The 26,405-nt window shown below is 42.3% G+C and overlaps 1 protein-coding gene across 6 annotated transcripts in view; it reads right to left on the bottom strand.

Annotated features, from left to right (window-relative positions):
• Positions 1-26,405, bottom strand: part of SLC45A4 (solute carrier family 45 member 4) — a 67,238-nt gene that overhangs the window by 7,080 nt on the left and 33,753 nt on the right. For 5 of the 6 annotated variants that reach the window (XR_008464733.1, XM_054190438.1, XM_054190440.1 and 2 more), the window contains 5 exons: positions 6,848-7,036; positions 3,615-3,794; positions 2,418-3,493; positions 2,221-2,320; positions 1,035-1,246 (listed from right to left, as the gene is read on the bottom strand). Coding sequence is in view for 5 of the 6 variants with exons in the window: in XM_054190438.1 (XP_054046413.1) it covers positions 1,035-1,246; positions 2,221-2,320; positions 2,418-3,493; positions 3,615-3,794; positions 6,848-7,036 (1,757 nt within the window). In the remaining variant the exon portion in view is untranslated. The remainder of the gene's footprint in view (positions 1-1,034; positions 1,247-2,220; positions 2,321-2,417; positions 3,494-3,614; positions 3,795-6,847; positions 7,037-26,405) is intronic. The other variant, XM_054190442.1, reaches the window with a different exon arrangement.

Below are 26,405 nucleotides of genomic sequence, written 5' to 3'. Positions count from 1 at the left end.
GAGTCTGGCCCCATCCTCTTGACACCCGCCCTTTAGATATTGCTCAGCATTGATGAGATCCCCTCTGTCTTCTCTTCTCCAGGCTGAACAGCCCCAGGTCTCTCAGCCTTTCCTCATCAGGGAGGTGCTCCAGTCCCTTGGTCATCTTCGTAGCCCTCCACTGGACTCTCTCCAGTAGTTCCCTGTCCCTCTTGAACTGGGGAGCCCAGAACTGGACCCAGTACTCCAGACAACTACTTATCTACTTATCAAGTGCCTCCTCGTCTTACACCAAGAGGCAGATGTTTACTGGGGCACTCTCAAACACGAATTGGCTCCAAGATTAGGTTTTGTAAAACAAATTTACATGAAACAGTTGGTGGAAATTATTTTTATGATTATAAAAAGGAATCTCCCTCCCAATCCCAATGCAGAAACATGCTAAAATAAATGATCCTCCTGTAATCTGTAATCCAAATGGAACAGTGCTAAAAAGGGGAGAGTAAATCTGTCCTTGTTTCCAGCAGAATCAGTTTGCCTTTCGTCTCCCCGAATTTATAGCCGCATTTCCAGACTCACCTCAATATCTAAGACTGCGAAGAACCTGAGTAATGCTAACATAACACGTCACAAACAGTAGCAATAACTAGGTATATCATAAATACTCCAATAATTATTTCATCTCTCTCCATCTACCATATGCACCCAAATCCTTTCACACCTCAGCACAGGGTAAAGCAGCCGTGACCCCACTGAGCCAACTCGATGCTAATACCATCTGATTTAAGCGGCAGCTCTTGCTATTTACTATCAAGGACGAACCTGTGCTTTGGCACACATCCCAGCAAAGCAAGTATCTCAATTAATGGGATTTAATAAATACATTTTGCCACTGTGATCTTCAGAGAAATCACAGGATCGTAGAACCGTTTGGGTTGGAAGGGACCTTAAACACCATCTTGTTCCAATGCCATGGGCAGGGACACCTCCCGCTAGACCAGGTGACAAATGTGAATGCTCTCCCTTGATTACAATATTCAAAACATTCCACGTACCTGTTTAATATCATGGTATTGTCCCAAAAGCGCGTAGGGGCAGTAGGAGATACTCATAGAGACTATTCCCATAGTGCTGATCATTATCATGGTGACGTAGACGTTGGGGAACATAGCCATCACTGCAGTGCCAAGGGAAAAACCCAGCGTGCCCAGGATGTAGATCACTTTTATACTAAGGTCATAGTTGTCCAAATATTTCTGCAACAAGGCTGCAGAGATGAAGAACAAAACATAAATATCAGTTTACTTGGTGAAGTTTTGGAGGTGGCCATGACGGCTTGATACACTATTGAGGGCGTTCACTGCACATTTGGCTTGTCTTAGTGGCGCAGCTCATTGGGAAAAAGATGTATTTCTACTGCAGAAACTGGGGAACAAATGAGCTCAGAGACTTGCCTAAACCATGCTCCAAGCTTGAGGCAGAACTTTGAGCTTTGAGACTCAAACGCATCATGGTCCACTCATTCCATTCATTAATTTTATCTGTTTATTAACTTTATCAATGCAGGTACACTCTGAGCAGAGAGGAGATTCTGTTTCTAACGCGAGCCCATTTGCTAAACAAAGTGATCAGATAATTGATGTTTATGGCCACATTGCAGTTTGTGTTCAGAAACAAGCTGCCCACCTGAACTTCAACTGGACGTGTCTCAGCAAAGAGGCAGTTCCCACCACACTGATGGGTGCAGACGTGCCTGCACACGCGCTGCAAAAGGCAGAATTTAAGCTTGGCAAAAGCTCTCAATTTCAGAGCCTATATTCCAAACCTAAAATGTCTGCAGTCGGTTTATTTTTTATTAGAAAGCACGCAAGAGACTTTCAGAAATACGTATTTATAATTTTGATTTTAAAAATAGTCTTTGCAAAAGCCCTCTTACATATGCTTGAAACTTCTAACAAGCTTAATTTAATTTCCTGATGACTAGCTAAATGCTGTTCAATATCCTTTGGTATCATTTTGTGCTTTATGCCACTTAACCGATCTGTTCATATTTCCGCCTCTACGTTTAGAGGAATTTTTTAATATTTATTCTTAAAGAAGCCTCTCTCCTTACGACCATGTGAAATGCTTTTCCAAAATATCCTTCGCCCCAAACAAGGAGGTGGATGCTCACAGAAGCAAAACTATTTTTTTCCCTTGCAAATACGTATACGAGGTGTCTGGTCGTGCAGAGTCTCTTACCCGAACAAACGGCAGCAGTAGCAGCATAAATTACCAGTCCCCAGCATCCCATCTGAACTCCAGCATTATAGGCATGTAACTCAGTCGAGTTAGAAGGGGCCTGCAACAAACACAAACGCAAAGCCGTTTTCTTGTAACGAACACATCTCAGAAACGAGTAACTGGATGCAGGTCTGGCAATGAAACCGTTCTCTCACCTTTGGATCGCCCTGAAAGATGACCTGTCCCATGAAATCCGTGTAGAACACAGCTTCAGCAATGATCGAAAACCAAGTTAAGAGGTGACAGACGCACAGTCTCAGCAGCTCCTTTGGCATCTTTAGCATCGACAACCACAAGAGTCTGACAGTGGTTTCAGTTTCCCCCTCTTCGCTCTCTGTGTCTCCGCTTGAATTTGTCGTCCCACTCTGATTCCTGTGTCTGTACCTCTGTCGCTGCCGCTTCTGCATGTCGTAGATATCGTTCATGCTGCGTGAGGACTTTATCAAGACGATGGCATTGGCCCGGCGAAACCGATAGCGGTGAGAGCCTATTTTGCCATAGTACGAGAAGGTGTAAGATGGCTGACGGTAGAACATGTGCCTCCGCCTTCGCATGGAGTTTGAAGTACTAGATTGCTTCATGCCTATTCTAGCGTGTCCATTGAGGAACTCTTTTGGTAGAGAGCCATTCACGTTTGGGACTTTATCTTCATTTAAGCGATTATCGAGCAACATTTCTTCCTCTTTCTCATTGTCCCTGAGGAAAGCAGACAGGTGGTTGAGTTTGGACTTCATGATCTCTTGGCTTGTGTTGTGGGGAGTGTTTGGATACGAAGCATCCTGAAAAATGGAGGGTTCGATGTCATGCAGAAAAAGCAGCTCCGATTCAATTTCCAACGTAGCATCGGGCATGTGCAGAACCGAGTCACTCTTGCTTCTTACAATGTTCACCTCAAGGAACTCCATATTGAGATCATGCTCTGACTGAACCTCGTCGTGGAACATAGAGGCTCCATACGGCTCTTCCTCACTAATTACATTCAGTCGATTCAGAGGGGGGAGACTACCGCTTAATTTGACACTGGAAAGTGTGTCTCCTTCGTCATCAATCCTGTCCTGCTGAGGGTTATATTGCTCTTCTTCAATGCTAAAAAGGTGGAGAGCAACGGAGACAGAGAAAATAATGGCTGCAAAGAAGAAAAGGACTTGTTCTTGAGATTTAAAAATACTACCCAAGAAGGTCTGTGTCCAGTCCAGCCCTCCTAACATATAACCGATTGCTCCTCCAAGACCTGCGAAAGAGAAAGACCAAGAGAAAAAACGAGAAGTGAGTTCAGGAAAAATCAATTCAGTCACAACTTGGTCATCAGGAAGACTTGACAGCTGTCAAAAACATAACAACTAACTCCGTACCAGCTGAAAACGCATGGATGTTAAGGGCCATGTCTTGTTCTTCACTGTCCACCACATCCAACAAGTAGGCCCGAATCGGCCCTTCTGTTGCATCAGCGCAAAAGTCCAACACCACAACACCAAGCACCGTGAGAACTATACCAATGGGCTGCTTGTTTGGGACGTCGCCAATAGCCAGACCTGAGGAATAAGGGAAGAGGAATCTGAGCATGTCATTCAAAAAGGGAGAACTACTAAGAGCACGCTTAACTCCTTAAGAGAAAGGTAGGCAATGCGCTCACTGGAAACATTCCTTTACAGAGTAAAATGGCAATTTTAACTCATTCACACAGATTCATGGAAGGTCTGGGACGAAAAGTACGTTTTTACATTTGTAAGACTGAAATTTATTTTTCAAAATGTTATTTTTTAAAGTATCTCTTAAACCTTTGAGAGCATTGGGTATTATCTCGTGTTCCTCGCATGCATTTTCCTTCAAATGCTGAAGGCTGTTTTTATAAGACAGCCATGGTGAGAGAGGAGAGCATCCAAAACCGAACTGCCGTACCTCATCTATCAGTCACAAACACAGGTAAGTGCACTGCTGACAGCATTCCTGAACATGTAATGCCTAACACACAATGGTCGCAGCACAACAGGATAACGTGAAATTTAACCCTCTCACCTCTCTCTTTGCTTTTTTCTTAAACATTGATATTTTCTGGATCGCTTTTATAAGCGGAACTTTTAAGGATGAAGCAACATGAAGGTATTTTGCACTGCAAAAACCATCAGTCAGCTCCTGGTGGTAGCATGGCATGAAATGCTTTTTGCCTACAGAGCTGAAAGGCAGCGTTAGTATATAGCTGAGAATTTGTCATGAAATGAACCATTGATAAAAGCATGAATTACTTGAATCAGAGAGATTTTAACATTACACATGTAAGAGACTCATAAAACCATTAGCGTCACTGATGAAAATGAACTGGGGAAAGAGACGAACTGCCTAAGCCAGCAAAATCATCTAAATCTCAAGGTCTATGATTCTTGCACATTCAATCCTCATTTATACCAAGTCCTCTGAATGCTGAAGACGTTTATGTGTGTTCTACGCTCGGCGGAACCTTACAGTGTAAAACACCAACAGTGTCAGCGCTTTCGATTTGTTGGAAACCTGAAGAGTGCATACAGTGGAGAGAACAAGGGAACAAGATCCCCCGGGACACGGCTGTATGACTGTTAAGATTAAAACCCCTCTTTTTTAGTATGCTCTGTGCTCCTCGTTCCCCTCCCGATGACTCCTATTACCAGAGGCCAGGTTATGAAAAAGGCTATGATACAATGACCACCTCAGGTTTTTTGCAGTATCTCCTGTAGCCCCAAATTGAAATTAGGATTGCAAGTAACTGGAGACTAAGGATAGGAAAGCGTGAACAGAAAACGGGAAGAGCACAGACCATGAGAGCATACAGGGTCCATCTAGAAGGAAATCTGGTTACAAACGAGGCCTTTTCCTGCAAACTGCTAGACACCTCCTTTTGCGAGAGACTGGTAAGCAATACCTTTTCTCCATTTCTCCAAGCCACCGTTTCAAAAAGTTCAATTAACGAGAGACTAATATTGCTTTATCATATTGTGCATCTCCTCTAAATAGATCAAGTGCTGTCTGATGCTGATGTAAATTGAATGTTAGTGGCAAATCTCTGTCTTCTAATATGGAATGGATCTACAGAAGACCACGGAATGGCTCTCACTTCAGTTGAGTTTGCTCCAGGCTCCCTTGGAAGAGGCACAGACGTGTTTATAGCCCTTTTCAAAAGAGGGTATTCATTCAAAATCTACCACATCCCCGTCCCAGGAACGGATGCATAACGAATACAGCTCACTTTCACAGTACATTGCAGTAACTTCTGTGTTTTAAAGAAGTTTCATTGCACTGGAATATCTGGAAAGTAGCACTGGGGTATCTGGAAAGCGCAGGTTTTCTGGAAAGCGCAGGTTTTCTAGAAAGCTACGCAACAGACTGTATTGCCGTGTAACAAAGAATTAGAGAAAAATCAAAGATAATATTTTCTGCCGATTTATTAGAAAGTGAGATACTTCAAAATAAACCTATACACCGCGTATGAGCTTTGCTTGCCAGTATCAATGGCTACTGACCTAAACCACCGTGTGGAAGTAAGAGCTTCCTATCAATTAAAATCTTGTAATAGGGCTGCAGTCTAACATCCTGCATGCATCTGGACAAGAAGAAGTAAGTCTTGGAGACGCAACTACAAAATACAATTGATACCATACGATAGCAATTCAAATAATTAATATTTACTGCTTTAAATTAAAAAAAAAAAAAACAAACCCTAAGCTAACCATCATTCATCTGAACAGTTTATCCACTGCAGCTTCAAGAAAATTGAAAACCATCATATGGCACCCCGATCAGGCTTTAAAAAGCTCACATGCCGAGCCAAGGTAGTGTTCCGCTCGTTTCCCTCAATTAGTAAAACTTTTTCACAATAGAGCTGCATCTAACCCAAAAAAAAAAAGAGAGCCAAGAGGATATTATTAGGTGCTAAGTTCCTTTCATTTGCATCAGTCCAACCATGATGTAAACACTTCCCCAAATGTACTTGCTGTCACCTCTCCTACACTAAATTTACAAAGAGATTGGAGATTGTAGATTAAGTTCGGTAGTAAACTATGTTCAAGGGAAACTATTTTTACCAGCTTTGATGGGGGCTCAGGAAAAATTATTTTCCCACATAGCTTTTGATAAACAAATATTAACTGTGTTCTGGACTTTTTCAATACCAGGTCTAAGAAAAGCACCAGAAAAAGTGAAAAGATAATTTTTGAAATAATGCTGGAAACAGGATGTGTTGCCAGATATGCATTAAAGGGAAAATGGATCACAACAGGAAACATTTCCCTGTGAACAGGTTGCTACAATTTTCCCATGTCAAGGATCGACCAAATTGGTCTCAGCGACTGCAAACATTATGCTGGCAACCACTGTATTAATAAGACTGTATTACCAGTTACAGCTATGATTGCACAACACAGCACAGTGCCGTAACTTTCAAATAAAAACATGCAAGATGGATAGCTCAAATGCAGCGTTGCAGACATTTCTACTGATTTTTAACACTAAACATAAGGTAAAGCAACTGCATATCATTATTTTTACTTCCTAGATAAAAGCCTTACAGCAGTTATGTTAGCAGGAGATACACGCGGGTGATTTCCTCTTTATTTACCTATAACAGAGCCATTAAGGAAAAGTGCAACTCCAAAGAGGGCACCGATGCAGAGAGCAAGAATAAAAGGCCGCCGGCGGCCCCAGCTGAGCGTGCAGCGGTCACTAGCCGAACCTATAAGCGGAGTGAAGATCAAGCCCAGGATAGGGCTAAGGAACCAAGTGAGGCTGTAGTACTGTTCAGGAAGACCTAAAACAAAGACAAAAAAGATTGAAAGGTTATGTGGTACACACAATTTCGCTTTATACATGAAATTTTGTTATACCTTTGAAAACTGTAAACCGATCAGTAATTTACCTACAGCAAATTCCCTACCAAATGGAACATTTCAGTTAAGATTTCTTATCAATGGTTAAAAAAACAGCCAAGGAAACCACAGATCGTTTAAGTTTCAAATACCTGGCTAATAACAAGCTAACAATAGGTATATTTAAGCTACCGAAATAAAAATAATAAAAAAATAAAAGTTATCTAACAGTGGAATCACTAGTCTAGATGAGTCACTACTGTCGAAAAAAATCACACTTTTGCTGAATTTTGCGGAGTCTGCCGAATTTTTTTTTGATGGGGTCTGTTGGTGGGGACGACCCCTGTGAAGAAGTAGCAGCCAAGGTCTGCTGTGTAGAAGCCTGATATCTTTGTTGCATCCTCTATCCATCTGTGGACTATACATCCAAAGATCTTTGGGACATTTGGAAAGCTGCCTGGTTGTCGGATACACATATCCCCTTCCCAGCAAAACTTTTAACATTCAACAGGAGTTGAACATTATAGCAGTACTGTTCTTCTAATACCACCACCGGATCTAAAGATTTAATGGACAGGGAACGATGGACACAATTTGACTGTCATATGAAATGTCCCATTTCTAAGCACAAAAATGTTTACTTATAAAATTGAACAACCGACAACAAAAGAAAAAGCAATTATTCATTAAGCTTTAGCGAGCAGCTAAAAAGGCTTGGTTATCTCTAAGCATCTTTGCTTTTTTTTCAGAACTGAGGTGACTATTCACAGGATCAAATGAAAGAAAAATCGGATTTATTATGTACGATTTAACTAGGAGAAAAAACTTGTTACAAATGATGATTTCTGGAGAAGGAAAGCAAGCCCCAAAGCCCTGCTCTCCACCTCTCCAGCACGGAGAGCAATGGCCTGCAGATGGCAGACTGGCCCAGAAGAGCAGCTCCGCTGGAGCCCTTTGAGGACCGTCTCCCTCCCAGTTTATCAGCACAGGTCAGGTAACCACTTTTGACACGTTTCTTAGCAAAGCATTAAAAACAAAACAATCAATTTCTTGCAGTCCAACTGATGCCAAGACTGCAAAACTCAATGCCTTCACCCTAGGAAGGAAAACCATTTATTATTCAAAATCCCATTCTGTGAGTGTGAGTAGTATGTGACCTTTGCTGCTGAGATCAACCTGTACCTTGTGCTCCCAGGGCAACCCGCTGAGGCATCCATTTTGAAGCAGGATTATACCAATCCCTGCCCAAAATAGCCTACGCTGCAAATTTGGAAGTCTAATCTCCTGTTTGAAGTGCCATCAAATCTTAGCTAACGATGCTGACTTCTTCCACGAGATAAACCACATTTTCCCGAGACTGGTGCCCTCCGCAGTGATGCAGAAATATTCTAGGAAAAGAAGACATTTTTTGCCCACAACTCACTATAAATAACCAAATTCACCATTAGGATTCCAAATCCAGGTCTGAAGCACATCTATGTGATTTGACTCAACTTCGGCTAATGAACAAGTTAACGGTGACAAGTTAACAGTGACAATGGCCTTGACGAGTACAGAGTTATTGGAAGAGGCTTGCCTCTTCTGAGACTGCCCAACCTGTGTTTTGGGACCACACATGCCCATGAGCACCCTGCCCACAAGGGAAAGCATCGTGTTTTAGCCATCCTTCCTTGCTACGAACCTGTACCTGAGGCCAACACTCCGCATGGGCACTTACCCTACAACTACTGACTCCTTTCGCGGCAGGTTTTAGATGTCTAGGAAAGGGTTGCGTTTGTACGGATCACGGTTCAAACCCCTACCTCTTACGTAGCTTTTCCAACTGTTTGGCGATGTCTTGGCTGACACTAAAGTTTTAGCTGGGGAGCACATTAAGTTTAAAGCTCTTGTTCAAGAAGCTGTGGTTGTTAGCACCATTCCTCCACACCTCAACATTCATTTGCACCACTCAGCTTCTCTTAATGAGTGCTACCCTAAGCAAAGGTGCAAGTCAGCAAGCCAGTAATCCAAATAAAAGTGCTGAGAAAACCTCCACCTCCCTGTGGTTTAACCATCCTTTTTAACTTTACCGAGTTCAACAGCCTTCCCAAGCGAGGAGGTTCAGGCACCGTGTGTTTAACTGGCACCTCACCCGCTCCAGGATGGTTACGCGTATCACTGCCGGCGCTGGCATACAGATGGGGCGGGGGGTCTGCTTCAAAAGAAATTAATGACGGGAAAGAGGAAAACATTTAGTTCAAGGCAAGCAAATCTAAATGGTAGGCAGGTTGTGATTCATTTAGGGTGAACGATTTTTCTGCAGGACACGGAAGAAATAGCAATGTGTAAACAGTCACGCCATTTTGCCTCCGCAGAGCCATCCCGTTGAGCCGCAGAGGTTGCTATTGTGTGATGCCAACTCGCTGCAGTGAGACTGGTTTACACAAAGTTAAGAGCTGTAGCTTAACTAGCGCCACTGATCTTTGTTGTAGCGATCACCAACAGCTGATATAATTTGATGTCATACCGCTGCAAGAGGGCCGTATGTTGAGAACAGACGTTTCTTTTCTGAATTATGTTGTGACTTGTGAATGATGAGCTGGGACATCTCCATCGAGCTCCTCCATCAGTCAACACTTGAGACATGGGGAAGGTTTTGCAATAAATCATACAGTTGCTTTAAATAAACACAGGGGATGAAGGCTAGCAAGAGCTTCATTACTAGCGTTACAAGAATCATCCTATCTCATATGAATAAACAACCTTAAATAGATAGATATAAGTAAACTGGATACAATTAAGAGACTCTCTTTTAATATTCCAACATCCATTGAGACAACCAACTCATTTTAATGGAGACTAAGAGCAGAAAACAAGGAAAGGCTAACACAGCAGGGATAAGCAATGGGAGTGTATATCCAGGGACACCGGGGGCTTGCACAGCTCACCGTCCCTCTGTCCTTGTGGCCACCACTTTGTCTCCAATCTACAACGGCACTTCTCAGTGGCGTATAAAAATTTTAACAAAAAAAATTCTGGAAGCACTTAATCCATTCAAAATGATGACTTCTGCAGAGAATTAAAACCTGTTTACAAATATTTTTCCTTCAACTGTAAAAACTGCACATTTCTAAATCGGAAAGATAGGTATTTTTTTATGCTTTATAGCCACACTTAACCAACTGTCATAAAAATGTCCTAAGGTTATTAAAAAACAAAGTGATTTTTACTGCCAGCACGACTTTGACTTCAGTACACTCAAGGTCAACTCTGGATGTAATAACTCGCAATCAGATTAAGGTCTGCATTCTGGTTTGATTTTACAAGCCAGTAAAAGGAAGGATAAAAAGGGTTTTTTACCCAACCTCTGTTACATGCCTACAATCAGGGAGCCTTATCTTTCCATGTCTGAGTCAGAGGAGAGAGACTCAAATGCTTTCTTGAGAAGGCTTTATATTCACGGATTGAAAAGGGTGATCTTCCTAACATCGAAGTATTATAAATAAAAGCCTAAATCCAAATATTTACATTGAAAATGGCTTACTTTGAAAAAGACACGAATCTCAATTGTTTCAGAGCGGAGCTCGGGATGGAGCTTTTATGGAAGGGTAAAAAGGACACTTGAAAACCCATGAACATTATGTTTGGAGATCCTGCTTTAGACAAACCACTTTGACTTTTTTTTATTGAACTACTCTTTAGAGGTCAAAATATCTATCTTTAGAAAAAGAGGCCACGATAAAAATCTATACAAGAATTAATAGCCCCATGCCAAGAAAAATGGAAGAATTTCTAAAAAGCTTTCAGTGCTCCTCCAAGTAAACAGGAAAGGGATAACTTTCAAGCGAAACACGAGCAATTCCCACAGACTGTATAATGGTAGGAACCATCAACACCAGCACAACCTGCTGCTTCTCTTGCTGGAGAAGTCATGCTATAGGACTACTTCCGTAACCTAAGTGCCAGGGCTCTTATAAATTGCATTCCCAGTGTAAGCTAGCAGTTTATAAAATCATCATATGTGTTTTATATACAGTTACGCAGAATTCAAAATAGTTATAATTTATTAAGTGAAGTGTATGACTTTTCTTTATCATAAGTATGTAAACAGTGATATCGTCACATTAGAATTTAGTTGGTTACTCAAGTGGAAAACTACTGAGTAGGGTTAGAGAGGATTCCCGGTGGGAAGCTGGTACACGTGCAAGTCAAAATAAAACAGCACAGGAAAAATTCGTTTGCTGGTGGGAGAATTCCCTCCTGAACCCGTCTGACAGACGGCAGACTCCTCACCTGAACAGTGTATGGGCAGGCAAACTGAGCAATCGTTTCAGCAATGGGTAGTAAAGTTAGTTACCCAAAGCCTCCTTTTGCATTTGCTTGCTATATCTTAAAGTTGAGATGTGTTATTGATAAGCCATAGTCTACCAAGTGAACCAAAACGCTGCGAGACAACAGCTCTGGTGACTAGAAGAGCCTTCTCTCCCTGTAGAGATTCAGTTGTCACCTCTGATGACTGCGCTGTTGGTGTAAAGTCAGGCTTTGGTAAAGCTCACAGCCATGGTCTACCATGGGTCTTCCAGGAGAGAGCTTTCCAAGGCACTGAGCACTACCTCCACTGTCCCAGGAAGCAAGACTTCAGAACATGTTCTTCACAGAATTCATGCCTCATACTGGCAGAATCTACAGATGCTTTATCATTGCAACAGTAGGTTTGCTTTAGCGCTAGACATATTGATATAAATGATAAAGTTTCAGACAGACAAGGACAACTCCAACCCCAAAATACTTTTTTCCCTTAAAAGAGGCTATTCTGGTTTTAGTATCTTGAATGTCTGCATTCGTGATATGCATATTTAGGTTGGCGTGCAGGATTTGGCAGTAGAAGCAAAATAAATAGAAGACTGAAAATGGAAATAGTGTGTATATGTGTGTGTATATATATAAAAAAAACTTCCAAAAGTTTGATGCCTCGCAACAAGAATGAGCTCCAATAATAAAACTTCATAGAAATTATGTCTGCGAAGGGCACCATGCAGTCAGGGAAGATAATTACATAGCCTAATGGCTCTTTTCTCCGTATATATATGCTGCTATACCTACGCAACTTGACCATATTTTAAAACGGGAAGACAGTTAAGAAGGCATCCCAGCCAGGACAGGATGAAAATGAGCAGAAACGATGAGATAAAGGGAGTATTTTGACACCAAGAAGTTCCTTTTGATACCCCCATCTAGTGGCAAGGACTCAGACACAGCACGTATTTTAAATCATCTTGGCTACGGCGATGTGCCCGGCCAGCAGCCCTGCAGCATCCAGTCTCTGATGTGCAGAACAGATGTACGGATGCCGGCTTTGACTAGATTTCAAGGCAGTACCGCACAGCAAGCTTGTCATCCACATGACTGCCTCGCCACAACCTCTTACTGCCAAATGTAAAATGTCCCAACCACCGAGAGCTGCCATACCCACCTGGAACAGGCTACAACTAGGCTGGGACCGATTTCGTATGGCCAAGAGAAGTATCGCGCAGCAAACGCTTTACCAGAAGCTGCTCGGACTCGCATGCGGACTTGAAGGCCAAAGCAGCTGCGTCCCATTACCAGTTTAATTCTGTTCTTTTATTTTGTCTGTAATTTTCCACCGCCGTGCTTGCCTTGCCAGGTAGCAGCTCTAACAGCGAACCGCCATCCGCCAACTTGGAGAAGTAACCTGGTGGCCTCTTGGGGGAGGAATAATAACTGGAGCATTATTATTTAGCCTTTTACTGACAGCTAATCTGAGGAAACACCGAGGAGGGAAAAAACATATCGGATAAACAAGGTTAGTATTTGTGCCGTGAACTGAATGTGGAGCAGGTCACAAGGCAGACTCAGAAGTCTCATACAAATCAGTGAGAAAAAGAGCAAAACACAACAACAGCTTCTGTTAGCGGCGACGACTGCCACTGAGACCCTTGTAATATGGCATTTCCCAGCCAGCTACAAACAAACAGGACACTGGCTTCTAGTAAATAAGGGTTTGTTTTTTCCCAGACAAAAAAAGTGCCCAACAATAGTGGGACCAGCGCTGCTCACGGTTCACAGGAAATGCTCACTGTGTCACCATCAGCCGAAGGGCTGCGTGAGGTCACGAGTTACATGGAAGAAAGATTAAGCCACATGCAGCAGTTTCTATTCAAAACCTCTTTTTGATAAGTTCTATTGGGGGAAAAATAGTTCTTTATAAGCTTAACAATAAGATCTGATATGGGAATAGGATGCTAAGCTCCTATTTTCGTTTGTCAGAAATCATCACCTAGAGACTTGTTTATACTCTTAAAGTAAACACCATACAAATTTCTGAACTAACAGAAGAAGCTGTCATGCCCTGCAAATACTTTGTATTCTGCAATTTCATCCCTGTATAAAACACTGCGTGCTGCTAAAAATGTTTTGCATTGATCTGTTTAAAATGCACTGCTTATACAAGCTGCTTTGTTTAGACTATGCTTTTAAAGACTGTAGCAAGCAAAACCAATGCTTGTCAAAAAGCCATGAAAAAGTTAGGACCCCGGTATCTGCTCTTCATCTTGGTACAACAGAATCATAGGAACCACCGCAAACTCAAGCATTTTCGCTTTGCTGTGTCTATATGAGGAATCGGGATTTCAGAATGCAGCTGCGTTTCATAAATGCACCCCGATATCCACTCCCTTATATTTAAAATAAAAATACAGAGTTGCCCCACATTTGGGTCCCCAAGAGAAACTGCAAACAAGGCTGCTTGCCTATTTTGACAGCTGTATCGCCATGAAACTTCAACCACAAATCCTTTTGCTTCTTGCTATCTCCCCTCAGATTTTAGGACTTCCAACGGCTTAGAGCTCCTGCGGGACTCCCAGCTGCCAAAAAACCCAAACCTGAGCCAATATATGTTGAACCAATGCGCTGGAATAGACTTGACTGGTGATCTGAGTACTCTTGGAGTACAGTCAGCACTTGTACATTGAGTTTATTCCACCCGTGAGAAACCACCTTCCTAACTTCTGGATTGAAATAGGAACTCTGACTAACAGGGAAGGGATATGAAAAAGCACAGGAATTTCTCCTGGTGCCCATTACCATGATTTGAGTAGCTTCCAAATGTGGGAGCGCGAGCTTTTAAGAAGGAAATAATTTTAAGTACTACTTGACATCAGGGTGTGATACCATCTGAGACGAGAGAGCCTCTAATTTGCATCCCTAATGCTACAGTATCTTACGGCTGCTGGTGTGAGAAGAAATGCCGCCCTATACTGCACTTCATTTTTATGTGAAAATTTGGCTCGTCATTAAATTAAGCCTTCCCAGGCTGTATGATAAGACAACACTTGCTCAAGCCATGTGCTTGTTCAGAAGCCGCTCTTAACAAGCTGCAAATTGCACAACAATACTGGAGGAAAATTATACTGACCAGTTTATACTGACCAGTATGTGCGATCATGTTGATTGCAGGCACGCAGGTGGAAGAACTCAGAAGAAAATCGGTACCATGAGGTTTTTAATTGCTGCTAGGCTTTCTACATAAAAATGATCGCCTATCAAGTTGTCAGGCATCTTTATTCCCTCAGTGTCTCAGGAATGACCTATTGCAATAAACACCACATAAAATAGGAGCGATATCAAAACTGTGGCTTAAATCTTCCCAGTGGTAAAATTCACATCCTGAAATTCTTCTTGTGCCTGTCAAATAAGAGCTCTTCTGCTTAGCCTGCAACATTCACAAGCTGTCAGCACGTTATATACATCTCATAGGCAGGAGGACGTGCACTCTGCAATGTGAACATACTTTTCTGGAATACAAACTATTACCCAGTTGCAAAAGGTCTATCCTTTTCTTCCCCCCCCGCCCCCGTTTAGCTCTCGTCAGCAGGGATGTCCGCACAACGGCTGGGAGCGCTGGGCTCTCACTCAGCCATTGCTCTGGATGATACGGAGTGAGGATAAAGCTGTCCCTTCAAATCAGTTGTGGGACACGAGAATGGAAGGAAAAAAGCACGATTCCCCCATTTCGATGGGGTAATTAGCAATGAGGGGAGCGATAATCAGTAGAACAAATAATTAATAGGAATATTACAAGGGCGTAAAAAGCACGGTACTTCAAAGGACTGATATCCAAGGGCAAAATGTAGAAAATTCTTTCCAAAGCTACCTGCAGAAGTCAGCTGCAGCCCACAATGAATGCATCGGGAAAGATCCACAGGAGCAAGGAGACACTTTGCACGGCAGAGGGCTGGAGCGCTGTCTCTCTGCCTCTTCCAGGACGGGGATCCGCTGCCTGCACCGCTGTGACATCCAAAACTTTCACAGCTGATTCCTGCCTTTAAAAGGCACCTACATTTCTGCTCTAGTCACTCCCTGTCTTAAGGACAAGATTACAGATGAAAGCTGGATCTAGATTTGTGATATATGAACAAATAATTAATAGGAATGTTAAAAGGATGAAATTAGGTTAGAGATGCTGCAAAACCTGTCCAACGTTTCCTTAAAACTTGGATTTCAGATTTTAAATTTCCTTAGCAGTTGGCTGCAAACAAGCCACACTTTTGCAGCAGAAACACATTCCAAAAATTTGGAAACTATTACAACTACTACAGGCCATGCCTACAACTAGACTAGAGCCACCCATTTTGAAAGAACAACTACTAAAGTGGTAGTAAAACAATGCTCTTGCCCTCCAACAGCTTCAGTACAGAAATATCAGCACAGCGTTTCGTGTACAGAGTGCTGGAGGTGTTTCTAAGCTGCAGAAGAGTAATATCCCTTTCTGGCAAAGCTATTCTGCCTTTTGGTACGGCGATAGCTTTTGAAATTATCCATGCAATAGCATGCCAGCAGCAACCATGTTGGGTTAAAGAACACTTCTGAAAAAGGGAATTAAGGAAATATGCGACAGGCCTCTTAAAGGATTTCATCCTCCAGTTTTCCCATTTTCTGTCTCGGCTCAATTATTGCTTCTCAACCTCCTACAACTGTCCTCCCCTTCTCATATTTGGCAACCGTGGGAGTCATCAGTGTTTCATTAAGCTCTGCTGCTATACTGCCATTCTGCCAAAGTTGTAGAAAGGTTTATGTGGCTTCCCTGACAATTTCTAGTTTATAACCCAGTTTTACAGTGCTGCGTCAGGAAAGAGAAGCATATGTTAAGAGAAGTGAGCCAAAGGTACGCGCAGAAGGGGGAGAGGGGAAGCAAAAGCCTGAGAGCAGCTGAGGCATCGGGGGAAGAACACAAGCGCCGATCTACAGGCAGGCAAATATGGTTTTCCTTCTAGCGCGATCACAAATGCTGTCAAGTCAAGCTTTTAAAGCTTTAATTATTTAAAGTTTCTAACCCTCCTACTAACCTACTTCCACAGGAGTAACCTGGAGTAATTCAGGTAGAACATTATTTCTAGTTTACTGCCCTTCTAGCAATTCAGCTTTCTACTTCTGTATCCGATATATCAAGCAATTGCTAATAGACAAATATATCAATATTGGCCACTCCTGCTGGAATCAAAGGCGACGCATATGACATGCTCTGCTTAAGGAGAGACCAAAGAATCAGTTCCTGTTGCAGATTTTTTTACTATAGTAAAAATGCTTAGCAATTCCTATAGGTTGCACAAAACTGTATCCTCACCCAAACTACAGTATTTATTTTTGTCGGGGTACATTCAGACCAGGGAGAAGCGCCAGGTTTACTTAAGCCAGAAGCCGAACCTTTTACACTCCAACACTGAGAGTGCCAAACAAGCTTTCTCCATGCTGCAGCAGGTAATGAAGATCCAGAGAGGGCAAGGAAAGGCAACATTGCCAAGAGCTCCCATCGACTGCTGAAACTGAGTCACTCGAGTTTTCTAGATCATCTGTGCCGTCCTTTTTGGCTCTTGGGACACTTGTTTTCAACTTTTCTTCCTCTCTCACTTATTAAGCAAAATTTAGAAATACATCACTTTGACACTAATAATAAATTTGGATCATGGTGCTTAGCGAGCTGAAATTGAATATAGATTAAATCTGACACAAATTCCAGTGTGCCGAACCAGCAGTAATAAAAAAAAAAAAAATCCTTTTAACCTCCACTAAAGAGCAGTTTTAGGGACGTAACAAAGGTGTTTACATCAAATAAAAAGCTGTTCTTTTTATTTGATGTACGTGAACGTTCTTCACGGTCCCAGAAAAACGTAGGTAGTGTTCAGCTAGACATATATGTTGGTATAACCACCCGAGGCTAACTTCACAATGTCAGTGTATTTATTCCCAGGCTGTGAACGCTGTCTCCTGTTGCTGGCCAGTTTAGCAAGCTGCAGATACAGAAAGGCTCAAAGGTCACACGCAGCTACCCTCGCATCCATTTCCCATCACTCACAGGCGTCTAAATGTACGCCAGACACGTATCTGAACGCAGCAATCAATAAATTGTTTTGCCACACTAATCCTTCCCTCGCCTTGACGGGATGTAATTAAAATGCATCAGCTGTACATGATGCCCCACTTCGACTCCCTGCATTACGCAATGCTGCAGCACTTCGCTCCGTCTCCCCGCGAGATTAGACATCAATTACACTGACATGTGTTGCCTGAAGATACGCAGCATCCCAGTTTATCCAAAGCTCAATAGGGTTTTTCGTCACCACTTCCAGAATATTGGCAAATTTATAAACAAAGGCAGTTCGGCTCAAATGCACTTTAAAATTCCCAAACTCAAGAGGCTCTCACATATACAATAGAAAATCTTTCAGCACCAACTCGCAAGCCTGTTCTGTTAATCAACAGTGGAGCTTTTGTTGCAGCGATTAACACATTAATACTCCGGAATATGGCCATCTACTTACACAGCTGAAGCAAATCCTAACCAAAACCTGGCGTTAACACCTATTTTTTCCTCCAAGTAGAGCTAAACCTGAACTGTCAACTCTGAACTCCATGTTCAACCCTGACTGAACTGACCCCCTCCCACCCCCTAAAAAAATCTGGGAAGCGAACAACTTTCCTGTTCTGCTTAAAAATAAGTTTTCAATTAAAATCATACTTGCTTAATGGGGACCTATTCAATATGGGGGTGCACAGCAGCATCACGAGGCAGCAGTAGGTGCAGCCTGAGCCCTTGCTTGGGTGCTCTGGTCCTGTGCTGCTCTGCGGGACGAGGATTTTGTGCCTAAGGGAAGCTTTGACAACCCTTCTGCACTGCTCTAACTGGACCTCAAGGGGAGGCAGAAGCATGATTAACATAATTAAGCAAAGGCAAGATGAAGAGCATGGCCAACACATCCCAAGTTTAATGAGACTCGCTCAAGGTTAAGACTTAAAATACCATCGTAGCCAACACTGGGCTAGAAGGCATCACCCAGGTATTAAATTCCCATTCACTGCAGCAAAAGTTTACTCCCGATGTGCCTGTTCTACCCCACCAAGCCCTAGGAAACCATAAAGGATGTGGTTGATGCTGCCAAACAAATGACTGGCAGATAACTTAGCCCAGCATGGCATCTGGTCAGCGTACCCAGGAACAGAACTTGAAAAAGGAAAGCAAACAGACTCGAAGGTAGCCAAAAAATATCTGTTGTCGAGCAGGCAGCCAGGCAGAGTATGGTCAGCATAACATTTGCGCCCTTGAATTGCAAGCAGCAAAAAACCCAGTTAATTTCCAGCCTCAAATTGCGTGTATTAGCAAGTGCACAGCCCAGTATAACACAAGGAGCTTGTCTTTGCACATTGATAAAACTCATCCTCCTCTTCCTCAATTTTTAGTCTTGACTACACGCTTGGAAGCCACGTGAAAACAGTGACTCAAGGTGTTTTTTGGTCTATTGCCCCTGCAGATACCGTCTGAGAACCTTCATCTTCCCAGGGAATACTGACCAGACAGTTGGTCTTGACAGCCGGGCTCACATTTGCATAGTCTTTTATAGGGTTAGTAACTGGTGCAGGCAGCTCCTTCTGTAATTACCCTAGCTGAGCTAAAGTAAAATAAATATAACAACTAATAAACATTATAGGTACCTCATATAAACTTCATATTCCAAAAGCCATTCTCCCAGCTAGAAATGCCCAAACTATTCGGGGAGGTGGGGGAAGAGCTGAATCAATCCTACCGATGCTCCTTAGGCCATTCATGTCATGCAGTCTCAAAGTGCTTTACTCCCCTTCTTTTCCATAGGGAAAGCCTCCCAAAAAGCCAGCATTCCCACAACAGGCTTACAAAAAGTGTATTGTTAATTGTTACTACACTGCAAAAGCAATTCTGGCCTTCCTAAACTTGTTAGGACTATAGGTTTGTTTATGATAGGAATAAACAACTCTGCCTGTGATCATTTCTGTCACAACTGTGCCATTAGGAAGCCACACCAGCTAAAAGTCAGCGAAGAACAGTAACACCGCATTCACTTTTAAATTATTTGCTATTTTAAAAGTGTTGCTGAATTACACATAAATAAACGCACCGATTCTTCTAACTCATTATTCATTGTCTACTTAAAAAAAAACCCACAGAGGAATTTTGAAAATAACTCATACTAAGCTCCTCAAGAGAAGCTGCATTCCTCTACGCAGTTGCCTTTATTAAGGTTAATTCCTCATGTGGCTATATCAAGTGAAACATAAATCCTATTAGTGCTTTTCCTATTTGCTTCGACAAATGAAGTGCAGGTTGTAGTTTGCAGGCATGGTTTTCCACGTAGACCATTGCTCCAGGAAAAACACTGCAGTTCTCCAGTTGTTTTAACAATCTCTAGACGCACAAGTATCAGTGACGGGACTATCAAACAGAGAATTTTTATCCTCCCCTCCCCCCAAAAAAGTGGTTTTCCTCTATAGCTATTCATGCCACCACCTGCCTGCCTTGTGGGTAAAGCATTACAGAAAACCATCCTCCCGGATGAAATCATGGGGGCTGATTAAAAAGACGGTGTTGGTGTTTACGTAGCCTGCCTCAAACTTTCCAACTTTCCTCCACGCCGTCTTCTATAAACTTGTGTGTTTTGGCTTCAACTTTAACTTACAGGAAACACGTTCTACACGTGTACCAGAGAGATTTAAAAGCAGAGCTGCTTTCATATTGCAGCCTTCTAAACTCCAGCTATATTAAAAACTGGTTCTTAAGTATTTTCGGCTTGCAGGGTTTTAAGACAAAGTTGCACACACCGGAAATTTTGGTAACTAGAGGAGAACTTAACCCCCGAGTCTCAGCCACGCTCCAACTAACTTACTGCGTCCCGGAGGAGTGGCATATAAATAAAACTTATACTACTTGCATTTCTGCACGAAGGATAAGGAGATCCATGGAGTCGCTTTGCACCAAATAACCAGAGTTGATAGTTTGGAATGAAATGAAATCACACAAGATGAAAAAGACTTCTTACCCCAGACTCTTTTAGATGCAATCCTTACTTGCACGTGTTACGTTTCACAACCAGTGAGGCTATGCGTGGAAGGATAAATTTACCAATAAAATCTAAAGTTAAACAAGTGGAGCACACCAGCAACTAAATCAGTAAACACTTCCTTCCCAAATGTGCAAATTGTGAGAATTAGGCCCTAATGGGGACAAAGTAGAACAGAACTCTCTTCCAAACAACCAGACAAATGTTTTTATCATATTGTGAAAAGCAGTTTTACTTTACATCACTCTGCTTGTACCCTTTTTCTTGCCATTTGAACTTATAAAGGAATGGAACGAGTTACATATACATATATATATATATATATATATGAGTTACAAGTGTAGTCAGCAATGCAGCATTATTCAGTCATCCAACAAAGGAAACCTAAAGAATTTTTAATATTGAAACCTAAATAATTTTCAAGATGGAATTTGGCAATCCTTTCATATCTGACAGACAGAAAGTTGTACCAAACCTGCCTCCTGAAGGTTACAGCTTCAAACCATTTGAAAACTTATTTTAAACACATTTGCCATGTCAACAGGGTAGGAATCCTTAGCGCAGAAAAATAACCTTCCCCGTCATTTATCTCCGTAACCTCTCGCACCCGCTGACTGCTATCCAAACCGACAGAGCCCCTGGCACAAGACTGATGAGCCATGACTTTGACCACCTCAGAGGAGGAGGGAGCACTTGTTAAGATTACTCCCTAATTAAATTACAGAGAAAGAGTCCCCCTCAGCTTTTTAACTGATTACGTCATCTTATTTTCCCACTCCGTCCTCGAATATCCTGAAAGCTTCCCCCCCACTGTTTTACTGCGTGTCGGAATCTGGGGGGACCCAGCAAATCGCTAGGGAAGGGGCGTCAATGCTGCTGCTCACCACAGGTCACTAGTGGTGACCTCTGGGATGCTGGCCTGTTCGGGTTTGTAAACTCCGTTTCTCGCATACTTCTATTTGTTGAACCAAAAAGGAGAGAAGGAAATGTTAAACTCAATTTTACTTTCAGACAAAGCTTCCTTCTGCTCTCGTTTAAAGTCACTATAAAGTAACTTACGTTGCAAAGGCACTAATATTTAGTGAAAAAAACAAACCCTTCGAATAAACAGTTTTTCTAAAGAGGCAGATATAGTGCAGAACCACTACTGAGGTGACAAACTGACACCAAAGCCAAGCAACCAGAAACCTATTTTTGTAAAGTTTTACGGAATAACAACTCGAGGGGAAAAAGAAGGAGCAGAGCACAGTGTATGTGGTCTTTATTTCTGTTGTAGCTTGCAACAGAACGCCAGACCAGACGTTTCCGAGGCTGCAGCAGCATCCCATCGCTACATAAATTGTCTAATTTGCACCCGAGTATGATAAACAATCATTCTGAAGTCACCTGATGTGGTGCGTGTCAGACAGCAGGTATGCCTGAAATGACTCTTCCTTGCCAGAAAATGCCTGGCTTGGTAAGACACTGCTCGACTTTCCAAATCAGGCAAGGAAAACACAGCGAATGCTGCAACAGTATCCGCTACAACTAACCTACCCCGGTAAACAATCCTTTCTCTCAGTACGCAAGGCATTTCGTCGGGTTTAGATCCGTGAAGATTTCTCCTAGAGTGTCGAAGTTGAACGCTAATTTTAGCATATGTAATTTAATACGAATTTTCCTGCCACCTACGTGAACTCTGAAGTCTGTGAACTTGATCTCCAGCTTCCAAAGAAATGCTTTAATTTCCAGAAGTGTCCAGATATGACATTTGTAAGAGGTATTAAACATCTACAGACCAAGAGCTCATTTAAAGCCAGAAGGATATTTTTGGAATTTGCAAATTATCCTGGGAGGCCTCAATTCTGATAGACTGAATTATTGAGAGACCATTGTTTACAGAGCAGCACAACTGATAAAAGGAGGAAATTCTTGTTTTTAAACAGTCTATACATGAGAACACATAGAAAACGATAGAGTTCAGTTTACCTCTCGAGCCAGAGAACATAAATTGTGATCCAGAGGATAGAAATTCAAGGTTAGGATGATCTGAACAGCAGCTATACAAAATTTATCGGTGTATTAAAAGAGACTGCACCGCCTCGTGGCAGGACGCTTGCCAAAGACAAAACTGACATTGAGGACAGAATCAGGCCAATGTAGGGACTGATCCTTTCTCCTCACCGTTCTCTGTGTCAGCATTTCTGCTCTGGAAGTGCATTAAGGCTTCTTGAGCTGAGTGTGGAAGCTGTTTCTGAAGACTTACCGCTGGGTGTTGAGAGGTGGGGGTCAGTCTCTTCTCCCAAGTGATGGTTTTTGTCAGAGTTAGGCTGATGGTTGGACTCGATGATCTGAAAGGTCCCTTCCAACCTAGGCAACTCTAAGATACTATGACTGCCTGTTACAGGAACGTCTGTGTCTTGACATTACATGTCCCCAGTTCCAGCTTCCAGGTAATTCATTTATTTGCAGAAAGTTTGCTTCGCTAAAATTTTACGTACTGAAGTAATCAGGAGGTAGACGATGAGCTTGTGATTTTGGCATTCAACTGCCAATCTCCAGCTCTGCCTCTGAAGTTTAACCTCATCTGACTTCCTCCGAAGTCTCCCCCCAGCTCCTGTGTAAGATGCTGGTGGGGTGACGTGCAGGAGTGTCCGAGTGCCTGCCCAGGACCTGTGTTGTGTCTATGCAAAACACCATCTCCGTCCTCACATGGAGCACTCCTCACAGCCTGGTAAGATGCCATCTAACTTTGCTGTAGAGCAGCGTAATGCAGCAGTCACCGTTCCCTACATACAATAGAAACTCAGACTCAAATCCTTCTGCTTACCCGATCCCAAGAAGGTGTCTGCACCCAAGTCTTTACTTTTCAGAATGCCACATGGACATGGGGAAATTTCAAGGCTGAAACAACTTCATAAAGCACCCACTTTACACGGGGACTCAACGTAAATAGGAACAGCTGAGAGATGCTACAGTGACAGCCCAGTTATTTAGAAGACCCGCTTTCATGAACTTTAATGCTATTTTATACACAGCGCAACAGCTTCCAAAGACTGCGACTGGGAGGGGGAGACCTCGTTTGCTAGACGTCGTCCCCAGCAGTGGGAATATGTATTACACACTTTTCTCCAAATCAGGAACAACACGAAATCAAGGACTTGAATCTCTTCTGAGTTTCAAAGCACAAGTAGAACCGCCTACCAGGTCTAGCACTGCTTGCTAAATATTTCAGTGCTCTTGCCAGCCACTGCCTGTCCATCGCTGCCCCCAGCTAAATGTCTCCCTCCTCTTTGCTACCTACTCATCCTGTTCTTCTTTGCAGAGTTTAAGGCTTTCAAGTCATTCTGATTGTGGGCAAGTTATGCTTGCTTGTCCGATGAAACCCTTTAAATCCAATTTATTTCTGTAGACAAACAGGTCATACCCAGTTTATGTGCTCTGCATCTCCTACACTGCAAAAAATCCATCACGAGGCTCCAACTGAAGATCACCAAATGTTAATACAAGTATATTAGTGGGTTTATCTATTTATGGAAAAATCTGCATCTGTGCTGCTTTGTACCCACTCTTACTCAAGACTTCAGAGAGAGGAATATGTTTATGGAGCGACATGAGCTATTGGGGATTTATCCAAACCAACGTAAATAAAATCTATGACCTGGTTTTTCCCTGTTTAGTTAAATGGGCTTGTATTAAATTTTATCATTGAACTGAACCAGCAGCTCAAAACTTTTCCAATAATTTCTTGCAAAATAGCCTGCAGGAAGCATATCTGAAACCTTCTCAACTGTTGTTTGGTTGAAAGAGGATGATTAAAATGGAGTCCCAGAGGGTGCATCACAGCAGAAATACTGTTGCAACAAGCACACAGGAGACTCGGAGGAGAATAGAGCTTAAGGGGCTGCAGCTTTGACAATCCTCTTGAAGCAAGCTTTATTAAAGCATTATGTGATTTGGCAACAGCCTGTTGACATTCTTTTAATTTCAAAAGTGGCCTTAATTTTTGATTTCCTTGAAAAGTAAGACTCCTGTTCAGCAAGGAGTTCTCAGCCGTTCCCTTTTCGTAACCTGCTCCACAATCCACGTTCAATAGAAAAGCACTGATTTGAGCCTCGGTGTTGCAAGTTTCAAAAGCTGGGTGCCCAAATCTCGGTTCTGCATCTGCAAGTCTCCGCCACCAGAACCCCATCCAAAGAGCTGAAAGGTTTCTTTTTACAGTAAAGAACAGGCAATTGCCTGCTGGAAAATTTCCCTGGTGGCAATTACTTCGTAATAAAGAGCATGGAAGCGCTATCCCATTTCATCTATTATCGCTGTGGCAAAATTACCTCTCGGTCAGAGGTGAGGGCCAAACTCAAATTCTGAACAGAAAACCGAAACTCAGACGGCAATTGTGCATTCACAGGTTCACCTGATGACTTGCTCTCCTAAAGGGCGTTTAGACAGAAGTATAAAAAGATGTAGGCTTTGTAAATTTGGCTGAGAGTGTACATGGGTGGAAAGCAGATTAAGAGGAAGGGTTTAGGCTAGGAAAGAGGTTGCGTAAAGGTGCGTGTTTAAAACCACTCAATTTTAGCACACTTTCAGGAGGCCAATGCCTGCCCCTTCTTCTCCCATCCCTTCCCCACTACCCACAGGAAATATTAGTGAGGGAGCACTAAAAATACAGGGATCCTGCAGTTCCTTGAGTCCTATACTTGTCCCTTTACTCCAGAACTGCCCTTGAAGAAAACCTATAGTTCGTCTCAGCTATAGCAACAAGCCGGGTCCAATATGTGTGGAAGAACTGCAAGACAATTCAGTCACTCAACGTAAAAGAGAAGTAAAAAGCACATTTACAATAGACTGAAAGAATTTTTTAAAGCCATTGGCTGATATGCAAATTAAAAACAACATAAAAAAAATCTGCTTATAATTTAGTACAGTCCCATAACCAGTTCAGCACCATTAGCCTGTAGCAGCGTTATTAACTGGTCCTTATTTCTGCTGCTTTACTAGATCTCCTTGGAGCGGGAGAGAACAAGAGATTCAGGAAAGAAGGGGGACAGGGATGTCAAAGTACTCCTAAGTCATTCCAAAAAGCTCATTCTCTCTTAAACCTTGGCTGCTCAAGATAAAAAGGAGGCAGTATGCTGGACAGGAAAGATTTACTGGTAAAAAGAAGCACCCACCAAAAGGGCAGAGATGTCCATTTCCTTCTTAGGGAGTGATTATTTTTGGAGGCCTCAAGCTTTTTCCACAAATCACAGACAAAAATGTCTATCATTGCAGATTAAAAAAAAAAAAAAAGAAAAAAAGATTTGAAGAGCAGAGATGACGACGAAATTAAAAATTGCTTTTAAACTTCCATCCTTATAAAAATGCAGACTGTCAGCTCTTATATACAGTTTGCTTTGTCTTGCAGCATGTTTTTTTTCTATCGGTCCACAGTTCTCAGACTTGTTGGTGTTTCTTGCATGTCATATATGGTCACTCACACTAACCTCAGATCACACAAGCTCTCAAAAGGAAAACTTGCAAAGATTCAAAGAAGTGTTTTCACATGGAATTTTACTGCCAACACTTTTTATGCTAGGGGAAAAAAAAAAAAAAGTATAACATTCCCACAGTACACAATTGAAATATCAAGGACTTCTGCTAAAGATTTGGAATTGGAGAAAACAGCACCAGAGCAAGTATGAGACTTATTTTAGAAGCAGCTTCTTCGGCAGACCTTATTCAGCCAAAAAAAAAAAAAAAAGGGGGAACAAAAAGTTACCTACTGCTAAATAATAGGAAACATGTTTCACGTCTATTGGAGAAGCCTCTGAATTCCTTCGCACTCAACTTCCCTTCCCTAGTAAGGCTATTCATCCGAAGTCACACACTCTGTACAGTCCTAAAGCCAGCGCAAATCCTCACGTTACCCCAGCTGAAAATCTGCCATGCGTTATCAGTTGCGCCTCTGAAGGCCACATTCAGTGTT

This window comes from Rissa tridactyla, chromosome 2 (genome assembly GCF_028500815.1).
Source record: "Rissa tridactyla isolate bRisTri1 chromosome 2, bRisTri1.patW.cur.20221130, whole genome shotgun sequence".
Taxonomy (NCBI): domain Eukaryota; kingdom Metazoa; phylum Chordata; class Aves; order Charadriiformes; family Laridae; genus Rissa; species Rissa tridactyla.
Note: the sequence above shows the minus strand (reverse complement) of the source record. Positions and strands in the feature narration are given on the sequence as shown.